This window comes from Triturus cristatus, chromosome 7 (assembly GCF_964204655.1).
Source record: "Triturus cristatus chromosome 7, aTriCri1.1, whole genome shotgun sequence".
NCBI classification, from domain to species: Eukaryota; Metazoa; Chordata; class Amphibia; order Caudata; family Salamandridae; genus Triturus; species Triturus cristatus.
In genome coordinates, this window is record NC_140590.1 from 556,132,234 (window position 1) to 556,152,984 (window position 20,751).

At 45.5% G+C, this 20,751-nt stretch overlaps 1 protein-coding gene across 5 annotated transcripts in view; it reads left to right on the top strand.

The window, feature by feature from the left end:
- GGA3 (golgi associated, gamma adaptin ear containing, ARF binding protein 3) overlaps positions 1–20,751 on the top strand; it is a 730,897-nt gene that overhangs the window by 316,427 nt on the left and 393,719 nt on the right. For all 5 annotated transcript variants that reach the window (XM_085617036.1, XM_085617040.1, XM_085617038.1 and 2 more), the window contains exon 7: positions 20,242–20,322. In XM_085617036.1, the coding sequence (XP_085473162.1) occupies positions 20,242–20,322 (81 nt within the window). The remainder of the gene's footprint in view (positions 1–20,241; positions 20,323–20,751) is intronic.

Here is a 20,751-nt window from a genome sequence, read left to right on the forward strand (position 1 = left end):
TTGGCAGGAGAAATAACAAGAGCAACATGTACCTCCTCAATAACTGCACATAAAATACTGGAAAGTGAGATTTTAAAGTCTTGGGGGATAATCATCGCTCCGTACACCAAACCAGGCTATCCAGATCCGTTACACCTTCAGCCTATGAGGGGATCTGAGGGGACTGGAAATAGACAAGTCACCTCTGTACTAAAAGGAGCAATAGAGCACTGCAACACGGACATAGGACAACAGCTGGAGGGACTGAGAATTCGTCGTAACCCCTTTACATTTCAGGAACGGGAAATTGATACAAGCTGGATCTCGAGGACCATAAACAATAAAAAGGATTGACATGATCTCTGCTCCTCTCAGAGGGCCAACGCAAATGGGTTAGTACGGCTTTGATCCTGGAATGTAAATGAGCTCCTCAATAAAATAGCAGATCTGGAATTTGTCACCTACATCAGGGCCTTCGATATAGTAGCTCTGCAAGAAACCTGGGCATTGGAGCCGCCACATCTCCAAGGATTTTTGCGCTTTTACAAAGGAGCAACCAAGACGGCAAAATTTAGCAGTCTGCAAGGAGGTTTAGTCATATATGTTGCGAACACAATTACTCACGGTGCCCACACTTTCGGTCCTAAAACTCAATCATCACTAGCTGTAACTGCATCCATTCCATCACAAACAAACATAAGGAACAGTAACATCACGATAATAAACGTGTACGTTCAACCAAAACGTAAAATTAAAATAACTAAGGAAATGTGCAGTTTTGTGGAAACTTGCATAAGAGAAGGCCCTAATGCTGACCTCATCCTCACCGGGGACCTAAACTATAATTTAATAGGTTCCTCTATAGATGAAGAAATACTCCAGCAAAACACAATTTGGAACATCCCGCCACAAGGAGAAGTACAACTGGGCAAACAAACAAAGTCAGAACAATCAACTTTGGAGGAGCTGGAACATCTAAATTTAAGGGCATTAAATGGTAGAACAGCTGAAGATAACCCTCCAGTTACTTCGTACAGCTCTAACAGAACAAGTTCAATACTAGACTATACCTTTGTCTCCCTATGTTTGTTTCAACGAATTGCATCGTTTCGGTTAGGCAATAAAGGCGATAGTGATCATCGGCCGCAGGAAATTGAGCTAAGAACCATCACGCCAGCATTTGAACGTTGCCGGGCACTACAGGGGGCAGATACCACCATCAACTTAAAAAGAATAAAATGTAAGATAGCTGCTGACCGCAAGATGCTGGAAAATGCTAAACAGCACTTTAACGCCAGAGCTGGAAAAGGGGAAGCTGAGAAATGGCTAAACTTTCTAACAATGATGGAAGTATAAGCGTCTAAGATCAAACCAATTAACCAGCAAAGCTTCGGCGGCACGAAACCCATATCGATTTTTGCAAAGGAAGAAATCAAGCTTGCTAAAAAACATATCTATCGATCTTTGAAACACCTCAGGCACAAGCGCGATGATAAAAATCAATTGGAATTACTACAGAGACAAAAAGCAGATCTGAAAAAAGTGAAATGGAATGTCAACAGAGCCATGGAGGAGGAATTATGGGTAAAAATATTTGCTGATGTTAAACACAATAATAGCACCAGATTCTGGAATACCATAAATCAATTCATCTACCAAAATCACGATGGCATCTCCTCGAACATCGAAGAGGAAGATTAGGTCAAATATTTAAGTTCCCACTTCAAACAAAACAGTGAGTTTAGTGAACAGGACCAAAATAGTAAAAACGAACTAGACTGCCACATGACATTCAAGGACGGGGCAGAATGCAACACGACTGACTCTGAATAGAAGGGGAGGCTTATCACCTGAGGAATTGCAAATAACTCACGCAACAGCAATTAAACGGCATGTAGGCAAGGGGAGAAGGGAAGGTGTGCCTGGCCCAAATGGAATACCACCAGCTTTATACAAACATGAGGCAACCTACTGGGCAGAAGCATTGGAATCATTGTTTAGAGAAATTAGGACACTAAACACCCTGCCTAAACCTTGGAAAGGATCAATAATTTCCCCAATATTCAAATCCGGTGAAAAGTCGGCCCCACAAAACTATCGACCAGTGGCTTTATTAGACAATGAGGCAAAAAAAATTGCAGGTACATTATTAGAGGATCTCCAGGCATGGGCCACAGACAAATCTGCAATCCCTTTACAACAAACTGGATTTGTAAAATCAGTCGGGACACCAACCAACATACTAAGCATGGCAATGCTTATGGACAAGGCTGAAGCCTCACGGACACCTCTATACTTATGTTTTATTGGCTATAAGACCGCATTTGATCACGTCAACCGCTCTAAATTATGGTCCAAACTGCACAGATGGGGGCTGCCACAGCTCTTATTAGATTTGCTAATAAACTTGCAGACGGACACATGGCTGCAGGTGAAGTTGGGTGACGGAACTTCCCTGTCGAGACGTATCCTTACGAAAAAAGGGCTGAAACAAGGTTGCGTCTTAGCACCGACTCTCTTCAACTTATTTATAGCTGACTTGGTACCACTCCTGATCAGCTGCAACTCACACGCCTCAAAACTAGGAGACATTCTGATACCCTGCCTCTTGTATGCGGATGACATAGTCCTAATTATTAAAACAAAAGTAGGACTACAATGTCTCCTAAAGGCAACTCAGGACTTCTCTAAAGCAAATGACCTAACGATCAACTTGGATAAAACGAGAACCATGATAATCAGGAAAAAAGGAGACAAACTGGAGCCTGGTTTTGGGGAGGAACTAAAATTGAGGATACAGCGGAATATAAATATTTGGGTGTGAAGTTGGATAGTGGGGATCGCTTCGCATCACAGAAGAATAGCATTCGGCACAAAGGCCTAATACTGGCTTCCACTCTAAAAACACTAAATTCAAAGTTGACAGGACCATCGATCCTCCCTTTTATTGAGGTAGTTCGGGCAAAACTGCTGCCAACAATCACCTATGGCAGCGAACCTCAGAAAGGCAGAGACGCTAAAATACTTGACGCCGTAGTAACAACTGTATATAGGGTCATCTTATATAGGGTAATCTTTGGGCTGCCCAAACACACCTCGCCGGTGCAAATTAGGCTTGAATTCGGTGTTTCAAAACAAACAGTTGCAAGGCAAGGAGCATTCATCATTGCATGGGACAAAGTACGAAAAGCTCCACATGGTACACTAAATGAACAGCTATGGAAGGAGATAGAACAACATACCAAATCACCTGCCGCAGAATATCTTTATAGCAGTTTAAATGGGTTGGGCCTATGTCAGCTTTGGGAAACATCAACAACCACTACTGCTTTAAAAAAACTAGTGTGGAAAACAGTGAAACATCTTTCCTTGTTGGAGGACAAGGCCACATTGACAAAAAGGGCCCATGGCTCGATGACATTAAAGACATATACGGAGTCGGCCGCCCAATCTGGGGTATGACAAAAAAATAAAAATTGCTTTCATGAAGTAGATTGGGGTTGTTACCCTGCATTCAACATCTTCCACCCTGGTTAAGAGAGCAAGCGGGCACCGCGTGCCACTTATGTGGTTCAGCATCGGAAGATCTGCTGCATTTACTGTGCTCCTGCAAAAAACTGCTTAAAGAACGAAAACAACTGTTGAAGCGACACTTTAATCAGCGGGGGATTCGCACCAGGGGCCAAGCTCTACTGGCATGTTTTGCACCGACCGATCCACAACTGAATTGCAGCCTAATGAAGTATCTGAAACTGTGCGATAGTAAAATGCCTGAAATGGAGATATAAGGAATCTATGCAGGGAACACATGGGCAAATGTTCTGAGGCGCACTCGAGAAATTCCCCTCAAAGAAATGAACTTTTACATCTGAAGTACGCGGTGGTCGGACAGTACAGTACCTGAGGGCATGCCACACAGAGTCAGTCGTTTTTTAAAAGGGGCGGTTCGCCAAGGTTAGAATGGCTTGTCAATGGTTGGCAAAAAGTTTGTTTGGATGGTCCAAAATGCTCAGGGCAGCAATTGGACAGAAATTATACACTTCATTGTCAAAGCTGCTTAATTTTAGATTAAAAAAAAAAAAAGCTTTTAAACTTAATAATTATGAAGGAATGCTTTGTAAATGTATATAATTGTGTTCTTTTCTTTTTTTGATCATGTTGGCATTTTGCAACAGTTTTAATTAACTATGCAAATAAATGTATACCTCAACATCGTCAGATCCCACTGTCTCAACATAATTTCCTACTCAAACGATACCCAACTCATCCTCTCACTCACCGACGACCCAGCCACCACCAGAACCAACTTCCACAGATGAATGACAAACTGCACCTGAACACAGACAAGAAAGAAGTATTGATGCTTGGCAACAGCGGCAACACATGGAACGACTCTTGTGGCCATCAGACCTAGGACCCTCACCCATTCCCTCCGACTATGCCTCAAAATCATCATTCACAACAAGCTTGTCATGAAATCACAGATCAATGCCGTCTTCTCTGTCTGCTTCCTCACTCTGCACATGCTACGTGAGATCTTCAAGTGGCTACTCCTACACAGGAGACGCACCGTGACACAGGCCCTCATCACAAGCCGACTGGACTACGGCAATGGTCTCTACGTAGGAATCGCCGGACACCTCCTACAGAGATTTTAGACCATACAGAACGCGGCAGCCAGACTCATTCTCTGCCTTCTCCGACGAACCACATCACACCCCACCTCAGGCAACTCTTCTGGCTCCCTGCACACAGAAGAGATGCCAATTCAATCTGTTGACCCTTGCACACAAGGTGCTAAACAATCATGGACCTGCGTACATTAACCACCGCCTGAACTTCCACCACCCATGGAGAAGACCGCTCCGTTTCCCTTTCACATACCCATGCTCCATGCATCTACTGAAGCCGAAGTGGATGATGCTCCTTCTCCCACATCGCAGCCAAGACCTGGAACAGCCTCCCCACACACCTCAGGACCATCACCTCTCTTCTGAAATTCCGAATGGCCCTCAAAACCTAGCTGTTCGAATAAGCCTCCGGTATTTGCAAGCGCCTGGGTACCCTATGGGGTGATTACCCATGCTTTATAAATCCTGATTGATTGTTTGGTCATGCCTATCTTTATTTAGGCCTAGTTCCTTCAAAGTGTGATGTTTGAAATGTAGTATAACTTTTGTCCTGCTAACTGTACTATACAGGGCCCTCTAGAGTACAGCACAGGCCAATACTAAGAAAACAACAGTGCCTCAATTAAATAGTGTTTTAAAGGACGTAAGATGGCAGTTTAATCTTATGAATCATATAGGTGGTGACCACTTTCCCTTCAAGGTGCGCGCCTGGGCACGTTTGTGAATCTGAGGCGCACACACCACCAGAGGTAGGTATTCAGGTTAATCGCAGCGCCCTGTAGAAGCATGATGGGCGCTGCGATTAACATGAATACGTGAAGAAAAGCAGACAATCTGCCCCCCTCCACGCTCAATCAAGAAAAGGCAGGCAGCAAGCCTAAAGTCACGTGTGCTTTCACAATCATTAACATATATTAGTGATTGTGAAAGCACACGTTGTGCTGTTGGGCTTGCTGCCTGCCTTTTGTTAAAATAGCGCGGCAGTTTGTGCCTTTTAGAAAGTTTTCGTGTTAAATGCAGCCCCTTGTGTAAGCATGTCGCTGCCCTGCAATTAACATGAAAACTTTTTAAAAAGGCACGCAATTTGCCACGCTCTATTACCAAAAGGCATGCAACAAGCCTAAGAGCGCAACGTGTGCTTTCACAATCACTAATATGTATTAGTGATTGTGAAAGCACACGTCGTGCTGTTGGGCTTGCTGCATGCATTTTCTTAACAGAGCGCAGCAGTTTGTGTGCCTTTTTGAAAGTTTTTATGTTAAATGCAGCCCCGAGTGTAAGCATGTCGGGAGCTGCAATTAACATGAACACTCAAAAAGGCGCGCAATCTGCTGTCCTCTATTAACAAAAGGCACGCAGCAAGGCTAACAGGACAACGTGTGCTTTCACAATCCCTAATATATATCAGGGATTGTGAAGTGCTGTTAGGCTTGCTGTGTGCCTTTTGTTGATAAATAAGGTGACCAGAATTTTAAAGCCAAAAACCGGGACATTTCACACAAACAGAAAATGGCCTACACATAGCTGCCAAGGTTTCAGATTGCTACGTGTGACATTTTCAAAATTTCAGTGCTATCAGGGCACAAGTCCTAAAAAAAAAGAAGTGGAGGGGACTAACCTAGTTAGACAGTATGCAAGTGACATCATGGCGCGCAAAATCACGGAGAGCGACATCACACAAGGCATCATAGGAAGTGACATCAAACATGGCATCCCAGGAATTGACATAATAGAAAGTGGCATCACGGGGGCGTGGCTAGCAGCCGAAGATGGTGGACATCTGGTAGATGAGCTCCAGGCCGGGGGCACCATTATCCTGGAATTGGCTGATCTTCTAGAGGCAGGGTCAGTGGGCACGGGGTTGGAACTTGCTGTATCTTTGGAGATCGCAACATCCGACTGCTAGGGAGCACTCCTTTTATTCTTACCCCCATCACTTGCATACACGCCTGGATTACTTCTTGGGTTCGCCAGCTTTGTCCTCTGCTGTCTCCCACTGCACTTATTTGGGCAAAACCCTATCCGACCACAATCCTATCGAATTGTGCCTTCAGTGGGGCCGGTCCCCGGCGCCGATACCGACTTGGAGGATGCAACCCCTTCAATTAGAAGACCAGGTCTTCCGTGATACATTACAAACGGCGATCACCGCATACTTTGCTGTTAACGAAGGCACTGCCTCGACACGTTCCCTAGAATGGGAAGCTTTCAAGGTCTCTATACGGGGGGTGTCCCTGAGCTCCTTGGTGGGGGCCCATATGGAAGTGATCCAGGACCTAACGGACCTGGAGGCAGCGCTGCAGGAACATGAAGCGGCGGCCCAACTGGACGAGCAGGCCGAGGAATCCTTGCAGACGGCCAGAATTAAGTATGCGGAAACTCTAGAGCGTCTTCGCTTATTAGATTATAGGGCGTACACCCAGCGCACGCACTCGGAGGCTGACAGAGCGGGCACGCTATTAGCACGGCTTATTGCCCCCTGACTTGTCCTACTCCCATCCTGGGATAAACTTGGCGTTTCGGACCCATTACGAGACACTCTATGGGGCACGCCCAGCACCGGGCGCAGAGGATGTGACTGAGTTTCTGGTGTAGGCGAATTTACCAGTGCTGTCTGCAGCAGAGATTCATGACAACAAGGCGCCGATTACCCCGGCCGAGATCAGAGTAGCTATTAAGTCCTTAGCCTGTGGGAAGACCCCTGGCTCCGACCGGCTACCCATTGAATTTTACTCCACTTGCTCACCTCTCTTAATCCCCAAACTACTTCAACTCTATATGACATCACTCGCAGAGGGGAGGTTGCCCCCTACCACTCGGGAGGCGATAGTCACATCCCTCTTAAAGCCGGATAAAGATCCTCTAGATATGTCATCCTATCAGCCTCTGTCGATCCTTAATACAGAATATAAAATTCTTAGTAAACTCCTTGCTAACCGCCTTCTCCCACTTCTTTCGCGGTTGATCCATACAGACCAATGCGGCTTTGTCCCACGGCGGAGTACATCGCTGAATCTTCGGCGCTTTCACGCCCTCTTGCATGCCTCCGGGCTCTGACCACCGAGGGCAGGGTGTCTATCCTTGGATATATCGCAGGCATTCGACACTCTAAGTTGGTCTTATATGCTGGAAGTGTTGGCTGAAATGGGCGTTCCCCCAGAACTATGCGCCTGGATTTAGCTGCTCTACACCGCCGCCAGGGCGAAGACAGGTTCAATTATCTCCTCGGCCTACCCTATCTTTCGGGGTACTCGCCAGGGTTGCCCATTATCACCTATATTGTTTGTTTTGGCACTTGAGCCACTGGCCCAGAACCTTAGACGGGCCATGGTGCCCCATGGCATTCAGATGATGGGTGTCCTGCACTCAGTCTCGCTTTACGCAGACGACATGCTGCTGTACTTTCGTGATCTCCAGGCCGACATGAGAGAAGTGGCGGATATTTTTCTTCACTTTGGGGAGGTTTCCGGGTTGCACCTTAATGCTTCCAAATCTATAGCCTATTCCTTCAGTGGCACGCTCACGGCTCCGGAGCTACGTTTTGGGCCTTTGTCCTTCAGGGTGGCACCAGTCACTTTTAAGTACTTGGGGATTAATATCTATCGGTCCGTGCCGGATGTCATAGCAGGCAACCTGGTACGCACAGTCTCTTCCATACGTTCCCAAATTATATTTTGGAATACATTGCCTCTTACCATCGCGGGACGGTTGGCGATATCTAAGATGGTGATGCTGCCTCGCCTGCTTTACCATTTCGTCAACATCCCGGTGGTATATCCCGCTTGGATCTTTCAAGAGTTGGATACCCTGCTGATCTCTCTGATCTGGGGTCCAGGGTGGCATTAGCTAAGCTACGGATCCCGAGTGGCGCTGACGGTATGGGAGCGCCCGACTTCTTGGCATATTGTATTGCTGGTCAGCTGCAGTGGATGGCCTACTGGCTGGCCGGGAAAAACCTGTTTGAAATAGGCTATACCCCGACCCAACTAGCGCGCGATACCTTGCAGTCGTTGTTGTGCCCCTGTGCCCCTATACCATCGGACCCCCCGGCCCTACTGAAGATAGCGCTTCATTATATGTAAGTATGCTAAAATCCAACATCCATATTCTCCCAATTTACCGCTGTGTGGCCTCCCCACGAGACAGGGAATTCTGAATGCCGGTCGATTACAGAATTGGGCGCAACAGGAGGTGGAGACAATAGGAGCCTTTTTTCAGGAAGGCAGTTTGATGCCCCACGTGGACTTTGTGCGGGTGAACGCGGTACCCGATACCCAGTTTATGCACCATGCGGCGATCTCCCGGTATATTCTGGCACAGTGGTAGGCGACACCTGTAGAACCCTCAACATTCCATCTCTTGCGCTGCCTCCACATAAAGGGCCATGGACGTTTCCTGGTTCGTTGGCTTTACCGTGGCCTCCGAGAACACACACAGATTTCCTTTCAGGTTGCGGTGGGAAGCAGATTTGTCCCGGGCATTTAGTGATAGAGAGTGGACCTATATACTGGAATACCCTAAGAAAGTGTCCTGCAATTGTAGGTTGAAGACTATCCAATTGTTTGTCCTCCACAGGGCTTACCGTACGCCCCATACACTAAGTAAGGTGTACAACACGGCGGTTTCGGCCTGTCCTCGTTGCCCGGCACCAGATGCTGACCTGATGCATATGCTGTGGCTTTGTCTGGCGCTGCAGGGATACTGGGGTAGGATAACGCAAGTTTTATTTACAATCACTGAGCGCCCCTCCTGGGACACAGCAGAGGCTTGTTTATTGGGGCTTTTACCGCTCCCCCTTAAAGCGAAACTGTTGTGTCGTTTTGCCAATCTGACTTTAATGCTAGCAAAGCGCCTGATAACACAGCGTTGGAAGTCTCGTGCCCCACCGCGTGTAGAGGCCTGGGGAGAGGAGGTATTACGCTGGTCGGTGGCGGAGCGAGAGGCCCTGCACCGTGAGGAGAGTCGGGGGCTGCGCAAGCGTCCTATCTCCCTTGAATGGGCACACTTGACTGAGCTGTTTAAACGTGAAATGGGGGAGGAGGCTGTAGGGACCCATCCCCAGAGTTTCCCTGTACGTGCCTTGGTACCTGGCAGTGGATAAGATTGGTGTTTGATGGAACCTGTCCCCTGGCAATGAGAGATGAAGTATCCCAAAAGATGGAAGCCACTTCCCGGTGGGTGTTGGTGTACTCCTCCCCTCCTTATTCCACTTATTCTCATTCATCTAGTTCTCCCCTCTTGCTGCACTATTCTGCCTCTTCCCTTCCCCTGCCGCACGCTTAGGGTGTGGTCTCCTTCCCTTCCCTTCCCTTCCCCCCCCCCCCCCCCCCCCCCCCGGGGAATGCCCTGCGGCCCTCAGACCGAATTTATGTGGCATGGGTTGGTTATGGTGGGTGGGTTCTGGGTGGGATGGGGAGTTGGGGAGGGTATTGGGTGGGCATCGCTCCCCGTGGGTAAAGTGTCTTGAAGGATGGTTACTTAGTGCATAGCAATGTGCGTGATTGGTGGCCTTTCAGGCCGACCTGTTACATGTTAAGAATGTATGGACAACTGTGCTACTCTACTTACAGGTTGGCGCAAGATGCTTGTGATGTATCCACTGCCATATATGTACTTAATGTGATTAATGCAATATGTAATTCATTGCTCCTTCTAATGGGAACATTTAATAAAGTATGTTATAAAAAAAAAAAAAAAAGTGGCATCACAAGCCACGACTTTACAGGAAGTGGCATCACAGAAAGTGGCATCATAGAAAGTGGCATCACAAGCCATGACTTTACAGGAAGTGGCATCACAAGAAGTGACATCATAGAAAGTGGCATCACAAGCCACGACTTTACAGGAAGAGGCATCACAGAAAGTGGCATCATAGAAAGTGGCATAACAAGCCACAACTTTACGGGACGTGGCATCACAAGAAGTGATATCAGATCTGAAGCCTTCACATATATGTTTAGCAGGTCTATCATGTATACGTATGAGCGCATTGCGAGGATAATAGCACAGTGAGCTATGGAAGGTGAAATGTGACTTCTACACCATGCAATCCCCCAGTTTTATGTAACTTACATTTACAAACGTAAATAATTTATTGTACATGTAATATGCACGTGTTGATGTAAAACGCAGTGTGACGAACTAACAAGGTTCGAGCCTTTGTTTCACCTACGCTTCATTTGTGTCAGGTGTGGGCTCCTGACTGCCCCCAGCCAAGGGACTCGAACAAAAGGAGGTCAGATGACCCCTCAAATTCCGCCTTTGTTATGAGCCCAGCAGTGGTCTTAAATAAGAAAGCCCTGTCCCCACCTGCACATTGATACTTGTTGCAGATGGAAATCAGACAACGTGCAGGTGCTGCTGAAAGTGTTCTGGTGTTTGAAATGACACCGGACAAGTTCAGCACATTATTCAGTGGGGCCCAAATTTTTGGCAGTGTGGACGGCGTTATCTACTCAATAGTGCACATGACGTGCACTTTGCAGCTGCAGTTCCAGCTTCTCCCTCACAGCACGCAGGTGTCAAGGCACTACAAAAGTGTGATTAATGCATTTTAGTGTGGTGATGCAGATCACCTCACTAAAATGTGTTAGTCTAAACCTGATGGCTTGTACTTGGCGGGGCTGTGAAAGGCATGCAAGAATGCAGCAAGAGATAATGCATATAAGGAATGTTCTGTGGTTGGCTAAGGATAGGACACAACAATGCATTTTCACAGAACCCATTGTGGTGCAATCTTGAATAACAAAGACACCTCTCAGGGATGTAGCATTCACATTTGAGAAGTGATAATAAGGGACACATTGTTAAATGTAAAGACTTTTAATGGATAATATGCTTTTGAATACTGTATTCTTTTTATGTTTGTTGCATGTTGCAAACCTGCCTTAAGAACCTTCATGTGGTGCTGTATATGTAGAAATACACTGTCTTCACTTTATTAAGAAAATGTTTGAGCAGTATTTGCACTGATATCTGTCGCTGCACCCACACACATGGTTGGGTTCTAGGCGCACATAGTTTTGGCTGCAGCACACAGAGACCTTATACTGCTGCACACAGGAGAAAAAAATTTGAGGGAACGTTGGTGGTGACCTTTCATATTCAGCATTACTTGTGTTTTGTTTGTATTAGGCTAGAAGAGTTGCAACTTTTAGGCAGCGTAGGAGACTGGCTTAGTATAGGATGCACACTTATTTAAGTGAAGCACCTTGCACTAATCCAGATAACCCTTATGGTGATTTTAGTGGCCTCAGACAACCATAGAAAGCTCTCTAAGTGGTAGCTGTGGAGAGCAGCCTTCCGGCTTATGCCAGAAGGAGTGTTAAGCAACTTGTTTTTACCAGAACTAATCATACAGTGTAGGTTAAACAAAAAATAACCATACAGTGTAGTTACAAAAATAGGTCTATTTATTATACACACTCACTAAGACATTGGTATATCTCTTACCCGGAGATATCAACACAATACACACAATACCTCAAATGCAGACAGGTAAGTAAGCGCAAATACACAGTGGTATGCAAGGCAAGACCAAACTATATACTAAAGAAGTGGAATGCGAACTGCGACCGAAATTGGGACTTGGACCAGAAGACTCAGAAGAGATGGTGACACAAAGAACCACCCAAGGTAAGTCCCCAGGAACGCCAAGGAGGCTGTGTGCAGAGTGGAAACACAGCCGCATACTCAATGCAAGTCAATAGGAAAGTCTTGGTTGCAGTTTTCAAGAAGAAGGACCTTTCCCAGTGGACACTGAAGAAACCCAGTGGAAGTCAGATGGTTGGAAAGTCACCCCACTTATGGATACCCCAGGAACCAGGATTCCTACACCAGGTAAGCTGGGTGCATAGATGGGACGAAAACCGGCGTAGACCCCAATGGAGGACTTAAGGAAAGATGCAGCTGGCAGAGACGGTAGAAGAGTCCGGTGGAAACCAAGGGTGAAAACTTGAAGAGAAGAACCTGCAAGCAGAGGGGACAGAGTCTATGCCACTCAGAGGTGATCAGGAGGCATGGAAGAACAATGACCACCAATGACCAAAGATGCAGGAGTGATGACGGTGACCTTGTCGTTGCAGCTGTGAGGACCAGGCAATGCTGTGGAAGACCAGGAGCCGTTCACGAGCTGTCCCACGTCAGAAGTCGAGACACCAGGAGGTCGGTGTCCAGTGGGAGCACCAACAAACCTTTGCAGCAACAACAGACTTGGTAGACAAAAAAGGTGTAACGTTGGGACCAGCAAGGTCCAAGGGACTCACCAATTGCAGGAGAGTCAGAGCAGGCCCCCGAGCAAGCAGGGGAGCCCTCTGAAGCCCAAGAAGACCCTCAAGAGGACCCATGGGCCGAAGGCACAGAAGTCGCAAAAGGACCTTGAGCAGCTCACCAAAGATGTCGGCCCACGATGTAGAACATGCAGTAAAGACAAAGATTTGGTAGGAAGAGGTGCTGGAGTCTCTTGAAGGCCGAAGATCTCTGGAGTACATACCAAACAAGGCATGGCACCAGCAAGTCGACACGTTGCACAGGGGTTCTGTTCCAGCGGTATGGACGAGGGATACTGGCCTCAAACTTGTTTGGAGGACAAGTTAGGCCTCGACTAAGTAGGAGAACCCCCACCTGTGTTGCTGGACCTTTCGGGGTCTGTGGGACATCAGGAGCAGCAGACCGGTCAACTTCGTTGCGGTGCCTACAAATGCAGAGGAGTGACTCCTGCACTCCTAGGGAGATTCTTTCGGGTGTCTTTCATGACCACAGACCTGGAGAAGAACCTGGATAGAGCACAGGCACAGATGACAATGAAGAGTTGCAGAACAGTGAGACCAGGAGCAGCAGCAGTCTTCCTTAGAGCAGTCTCGGTTCCAGACGAAGTCCAAGGTGCCTAGACAGTCGAAGTTGAAGTGGTTTCAGGTTTGAATCCTGTCCCACGACAAATCTGAAGAGCCACTCACAGGTAAGCCCTTAAGTACGCTAGGGAAAGGGTTGTAACGATTCAAGCGCTCCTCTCAGAGGAGGGGCCGAACAGATGGGGAGGATACTCCCATGTCCTTTGTCCAGTTACGCACCAGAGCAGGAGTCAAGGGATCCCTGAACTGGTTCTGACTGTGGTATGCAAGGAGGGCACCAAATGTGCCCCTCAAAGTAGTCTGGTGGCACTGGCAAGTGCCCCCACCCCAAAACACTAAGTTCTGTCTGGGAGGTGGTCACACGTCCCTGTGGCAGGAACCCTATTGTTCTACCTTCCCCTACTCAAGCTCCGCTCAGCAGCAAGAGGGCAGAATCGTGGCTGGGGTCGGCAGCAGCACTAGCTTGCTCACAGACCCTAAAAGGCTGTTACCGGGTGCACTGGGGGCTTCCTAGAGGATCCCCCCAGTGCATGGAATCATACCTTTAACACCTGTAACCGTGTTGGGGTATGATTCCAACATGCTTGATACCAAACATGCCCAGGTTCGGCACAGCCAATATATAGTTAACCATGCGTAATGACGCATGGCTACTATATGTATCAAAATAGCTGACCACACTTACAAAGCCTGAAGAATCGACTCTGGGGTTTGTAGGGGGTGTTCTGCTCATGCAGGGCACCCTCTCACTTATAACCTAGCATCCTGTCTTCAGGATTGAAAGGCCAGCCTTAGGGGTGAATTATAGGTTTTAAGTGCAGTGATCTCAGATAAAAGGAAACTTCTATCTGTCGTAAGTGCTGCCAGCACCAACATACGGAGGTTTCAATGGCACGCCTGTAGTCACAGTTTAAGTGGTCTTTCATGGGTGGCATAATACATGCTGCAGCCAATTGGAGAGCCCTGGTTACCTGTGCCCTGGGTACTTTAGTACTATATACTAGGGACTTAGATGGGTACACCAGTAACCAATTGGGAAGGTACCAAAGTACCTACCACTGTCAAAATTAGGGAGAAAGCACAGAGACTGTGGTCCTGATTAGCAGGATCCCAGTCAGACTAGTCATAACACAGAATAACACCAGCAAAAAGTGGGGGTAACCATGAAAGCAGATCCTACTTTCCTACAGGCAGTACAAGAGTAAGTGTGTCAGATTTTGCCATTGAGCTATGTTCACAAATTTACCTCCCTCATCTTCGGCCGTGCACAAAGTCTTTTCTTTCTTTTCACATTTGAAAATCGACATATACAAGTTCACTTGTGTAAATCTTAAATGGCCAATACTGGTGATAACAACAACTCTGTAATGCACCATTTCTCTCTTCACAGTGTTGTGGCCATTGCATTAATCAGGCTGTCGAATGAGAATGGTCTGCACAGCTTGGGATTTAAGTATGTTTTCCTGCATTTTGAGCCCTTAGTGACTACTGACATCCAGCCTTATCATGGGAGACTGTCCTTCTCCACCCTCAAGTAGTCTTGGGTGCTATACAAATATTTCCACTAGTGAGAGGGAAGGGTGATGGGGCATATCAATAAACACAAGTGAGTCACCTTTGTGATGAACACTTGATCGTTCTCAGTTTCTTTTCTAAAGAAAGAAGAGATTATGGGCCTGATTTAGAGTTTTGCGGACAGGGTACTCCATCACAGATATGACACAGTACCCTGCCTGCTAAATATTATGTCTACCCACCTCATTTATAAATGGGAGGACCCTAAGTTTTCTGTCAACAGAGCCCCCAGATGAAGGACATTATACCGACACACCAAAAAAACCTGGTGGTGAGGGACAGGAAAAAATGCCCCCCAAGTCCTGGGAAAAATGTCCTAGGGTGTGGGAGCCATTATTTTTTTGATTTTCAGAAACATAATTCTGGAAGTTTGTTTCTGAAAAACAAAAACTTTGAAAACGTTTGGTAAACGGGTCTCAAATTTGGCAGTGGCCATCCACCAAACATTTACTACTTTGAAAGTAACTGTCGCAATGACAGTTCTCTCACTATACAGAGAAGGCCACTGGGCCAATGGTCATTTCTAAATTTGATGGATAGTGGTCCAGCAGGATGGCAGAGGAAATGTGCTCTACCACCCTGATGGACAGAGTACTGTCCGTCAAATCATAAATTAGGCGCGCTGTATGAAAGACAGCAGGCACATGCTAGTGGAGAAAATGGTTGGGCCAGAGGTCTGGGCCAGGTCACATGAGAACTCTGATTTCAAATTACCTCTTTTTATGAAATGTCAGTGTAAGCTCTGATAATTTAACTTGTTGGTCTGAGACGAACTAGGAAGGGTGGCTCAAAAACTTTTAGTACTCATGTCTTTACAGTGAATAAGTTGTGAACATCTGACCAACATTTTCTTTTTTTTTGCATCATAATGAAAAGTGTCCAGAGTAAACATAAGGCAATGAGTTGAGATCTTTCTCCGACTGTAGTGCCTATTTGACCTAGTTGGGTAAATTAACATAAGCGTACCTGCTTGTCCCTCTGTGGCCTAAAGTGTGCTCAGTTAGCAGAAGTCATACATACAGGATTGGCTGAGCAGCTCTAAATTGGCTGAGCGGGATATGTTCTTGGACCATATGCACACAATATGACCTACCCGAGGAATATTTCCAAATATGCTATTCAGTAGGTGTGCTGGACATACACGAATATGTAACGGGTTGTCCTCACACACCACCAGGTGTCATGCTTCATCATAAGACAGCCCACGCTCTCCAAAAACCCGGTTTGATGGAGAGCTAGCCTACACCTGGAGGCAGGGAGGCACTTCTAATTTAGAATAGACCCGTGTTGAAAGTGTATTAAAAGACAGTGTGGCATCCTAAATCCTATTTATTCACTAGTCATGAACCTTGGTATTAAATAGAGAATGAGGGATAAGGGGAACTAGTACCCCAACACCACTATTACCGGCGACATGTTTCTGCCTTGTAGCTCGGCTGAGTCCGCAGCATTCTTCAGTACGGCTCCTAATTAGACAGTCTTATTTTCAGAATTGCCTAGTTGGAAGTGTGTCCTATGTCTATCTCGTACATGATCTGGTTCCTAGATACCTGTGAATAAATGAAAAACTTCCTTAAATACCATTTTATAAAAAGGGGGATACATTTATAATGCATTTATGATGTATAAGCATGCATCATACGCATGCTTAAGTGATGTTGTGACACTTCACACATGAGGCAATTGTAAAAAAGCATTTCTCTACTAAATTGTGAGACCAGCTCTCAGCCTTACCCTAACGTTTGGGTCTTCTACGCCCCATGGAGGAAGGGCTCAGGGACCCTGTAGTCACACTTATTTTGAGGCGATTCAAGGTTAATCAGATCACACATACTCTCATTCTCAGTCTGGCATATCCAGGGAATGTTTCCCTCCATTAGTTCACTCTCTTACTGGCTCAAGGTGCGACCCTTGTGGTGAACCTGCATGCGTTTGCTCCTCCTTCCTGATGGTGTTTGAATGGAGAGGAGTATGCATTTTTATGCTGCTCTTGATCCGTGGGAGTATGGGATACCCAACACCTGTGGCAGGAAGGGGCTGATTATCTCAAGCTCACATTGGAGACACCTGTTGACGTTTCTGGTGTCTATCAATTGATGAATGTCTTGGTTGTGTGTACTGAAGCAACGTCCCCGGCCGTCACTCTCTCCCATTGGTTCATGGGAGTAGTAGTTCTGAGTTGCCAGCCGGCATTCCAAAAGATAAAGATCTTCAGACTGGTCAGCGGAGGCACCTGATTTGTGCTGTTAGCTGCGTTTGTTGATTTCCTCTTTTTTACTTGATCCTCCCGTAGGGTGAGAGAGATTAGGTATATAGATGTATGAGATATAGAGATATATATATATATATATATATATATATATATATATATATATATATATATATATATATACATATATACACACACACACACACACCTCTCGCTCTCGCTCTCTCGCTCTCGCTCTCTCGCTCTCCATATGCTAGTTTGTGGAAAATTCAGCCAGGTTGTGACCCACAGTAAGGTGGCTTAGTAAAGTTGTGATTGTATATTCTTACTGATGTTACTCTCATTGTATGTGAGTTGTAACCGTGGGATCTCCTTTTTCCCATGACCTCAAGTGGTACACCAATCTTTGTTCATAGCTCAAAAGTTTCTTCTAGGTTTCTGAGTGCTTAGTGTTAACTTTCTCTAGGACTACCCAGGTCGTATCCACATCCTTATGATTTTGGTCAAGGTAGGGGCGCATCAGTTTGGTGTTATTCCATTTTTATCATATCATACTTCAGTTTTCATTAATTTACAGTTTTATTTTTCGTCTGGTCATTCTTATATAGAATAAGCCACATGGGCAAGTGATCAAATATACAACATTGTTGCAGTTGGTCAATTTTTTTAAAATCCAGGGTCTGCCTGTCTTTATATCCCCCTCTTTTGTTGCTTTGATCAATGTGCTCGATACACAGTTGCCACATGAATGGTGTCCCACCGGTGGTTTGCTGTGTCAAAATGCTGTCTGTGGATTTGTCTGTGATGGTGGTGTCTTAGTGTGAAATAGTTTGTCGTGTAGATTGGTATACGGTGGTTGAGACCATTGTTTCGCTGCTCTATTTAGGATCTTCCAGTGCTTTTGATGATGCTCTGGACTTTGTTCAAGATCGGTGTATATGTAGTGACAAATACAATACAACCCTACCACTGTCAGGTTGTATGCGACTCTCCAACAAGGCCTCCCTATTGTTGTTTCTAGCTGTTTTCTTTTTTCACCGCTTTTTGATGATAGTGGCGGGCCACCAGCTTTTCTTCTACAGTATTAGCCTGTGTCTCAAATGTTTCCAGTGTGGAGAAATTTCGTCAGACTTGTAAAAATTGGCCTGCAGGTAGGTTCCGGCATAATGATCTGGGGTGGAAACTTTCATACAGTAGTAGGCTGTTCTTGTCCAGGATTTTATTGTGGACTTTAGTACTGATGTCTCCCTGATCCATGGTGATTACTAGGTCCAAAAACACTGCTTCCTCCTTGCACACAGTGTGTGTAAATCTCAGATGTCTGTCCCTGGTGTTCACCCACTCTGTGAATTCACTAGCAAGTTGTTCATTGTCATGCCATATTATTAATACATCATTAATGTATCTGCGCCACAGTTTGATGTGATCTTTGTATGGGTTTTCCGGGGTGGATATATGGTCTGTCTCAAACTGATGTACATACAGTCAGGTCATACAAGGGGCGAAGGTACTCCCCATCGAAGTTCCCTGCATTTGGTATATCAATCCCTCAAATAAAAAATAAAAAATTGGTTAGTGCCACTTCTGCACATTCCATGATGAAGCGTCTTGGGGTCATGAAGTCCCATTCGATCTCCTGCAGGATGGGTTCCCCCACTTCAAGGTTTGTCTTTGGGGAATGCTTGTGTATAGTGCTTCAATGCCCCTTGTTATAATCATGTAATCAGGGGTATTGACTTCAATATCGCAAAGTAGACAACAGGACATCCTTGGTATCTCATAAATATGAAACAGTTGTTTTCACTATTGGTCTTAGGAACCAGTCACAGAATTGTGACAGAGATTCCAAGAGTGATCCGATCCCTGAAACTATTGCTCTACCGTGAGGGGACATTCTGTGTTTATGGATTTTCGGTAAGGTGTAGAATTTCGGGATCTGTGGTTTACCCGCAATGAGGAATTCCGCCTCGTGTTTGGTAATCCAGTTCGGAATTAGGGCCTCCTCTACCATAAATTTTATTTTGTTGGTGAATTTTAGTGTGGGGTCAGTATGAAGAATATCATAACTTTCAGATAGTAGGCGGAAGCACTCAGTGTCATATATGATCTTATTCAAGACCACTATCACTCCCCCTTTATTTGCCGTTTTATTTTTTTAATTTCATAATTTTTTTATTGACATTTCATATCCACAGAACATACATATGTATATTAGAATCGTTTAGCATTACAATTGCTCTATCCCCTTCCCTCCCACCATCAATTCTACCCCTAACAGCAATCCACTACAGTATATTGCATGGAATGAGGAGAGTGGCAGATCTGCCGGTTTTATTACCAAGTCGGTGATCTTTTTTAGTGTCTCCAGTGCATGTTTTTCGTTTGTATTGAGATTATGGAATACCTTCTGGTTGTGGCATTCAATCGCATCTACTTCTTTTAGTACTGCCTGCTCGAATGCCAGTACCTCACATGGTAAGATCTGTGTTGGAGCTATAAAGGTGGATTTTCTCCATAAACCACTGTTTCGTTCCCCTTCTACAAGGCTATCCCGATTGTAAAAGGAACACTGCATTTTGATGTGTCTAAAGAATTGTGCCAGTTCTATGTGTAAGGTGAAGAGTTCGCTTCTAGGTTTTTATATGTTCTTAGACTTACAGATCTTGGTGAAGGGGGAGGTTTGTATTTGGTTCTGGGCGTACCTTCTATTGCAGTAGTCCACAGAGCGCTTATTTTATGAAAGGCTGAAATACAAGCAATGAAACCTCTCCTCAGAGGATGCAATATGGACTTAGAGTCGGAATTTATTCCTTAAAACTGCCGTGGACAATGGAGGCGTAGAGAGACACTAACATAGAAAACTTTATGCAGATAAGTAACATTTACTTATTTGGTTACATACATTTTCTTTTGGTACACTTGCCACCAGATGTTTGACTATGGATCTCTCTTGTACAACTTCTTCTAATGTCCTTTCTATTATGTTTCGGTTTTACAGCTTTTAGCTATGCTGTTGAAAAGCAAGAACCCTGATGACCTGCTGGAGGCAAACAAGCTGATCAAAACCATGGTGAAGGAGGTGAGACCCTGCAGTGTATGCAGCATTTGAAACCTGTGTGCAATGGGATGCATGCAGGATGTGCTTAAGCTGTTCAATTGCCCAAAGTTGGATCAAAAGTTACATTTTTCCTTCAATAATGCTCTAGTTTTAGGGACACAAGGGGCCTGGTTGAGTGTCTATCCGAGGGGCACAAAGAATGTTGGGCCAGATGTAAGATGCAAAAAAGCATTTTGGTATGTATGAAACCCAAACTGCGATTCTGTACCACATTACTGAATCACAATTTAGGTTTGAAACCAAATACAGATTCACTATTTGTAAGGGGCTTGTTTAGGGCATCCCTTCCAAATACAGAATCTTTTGTGCCCGAATTACGGTTGCAAAACATTAATACTTTATTGACTACAAACGTAGTGGTAACTTATTTGTAAATGGGAAGGGGCCCTT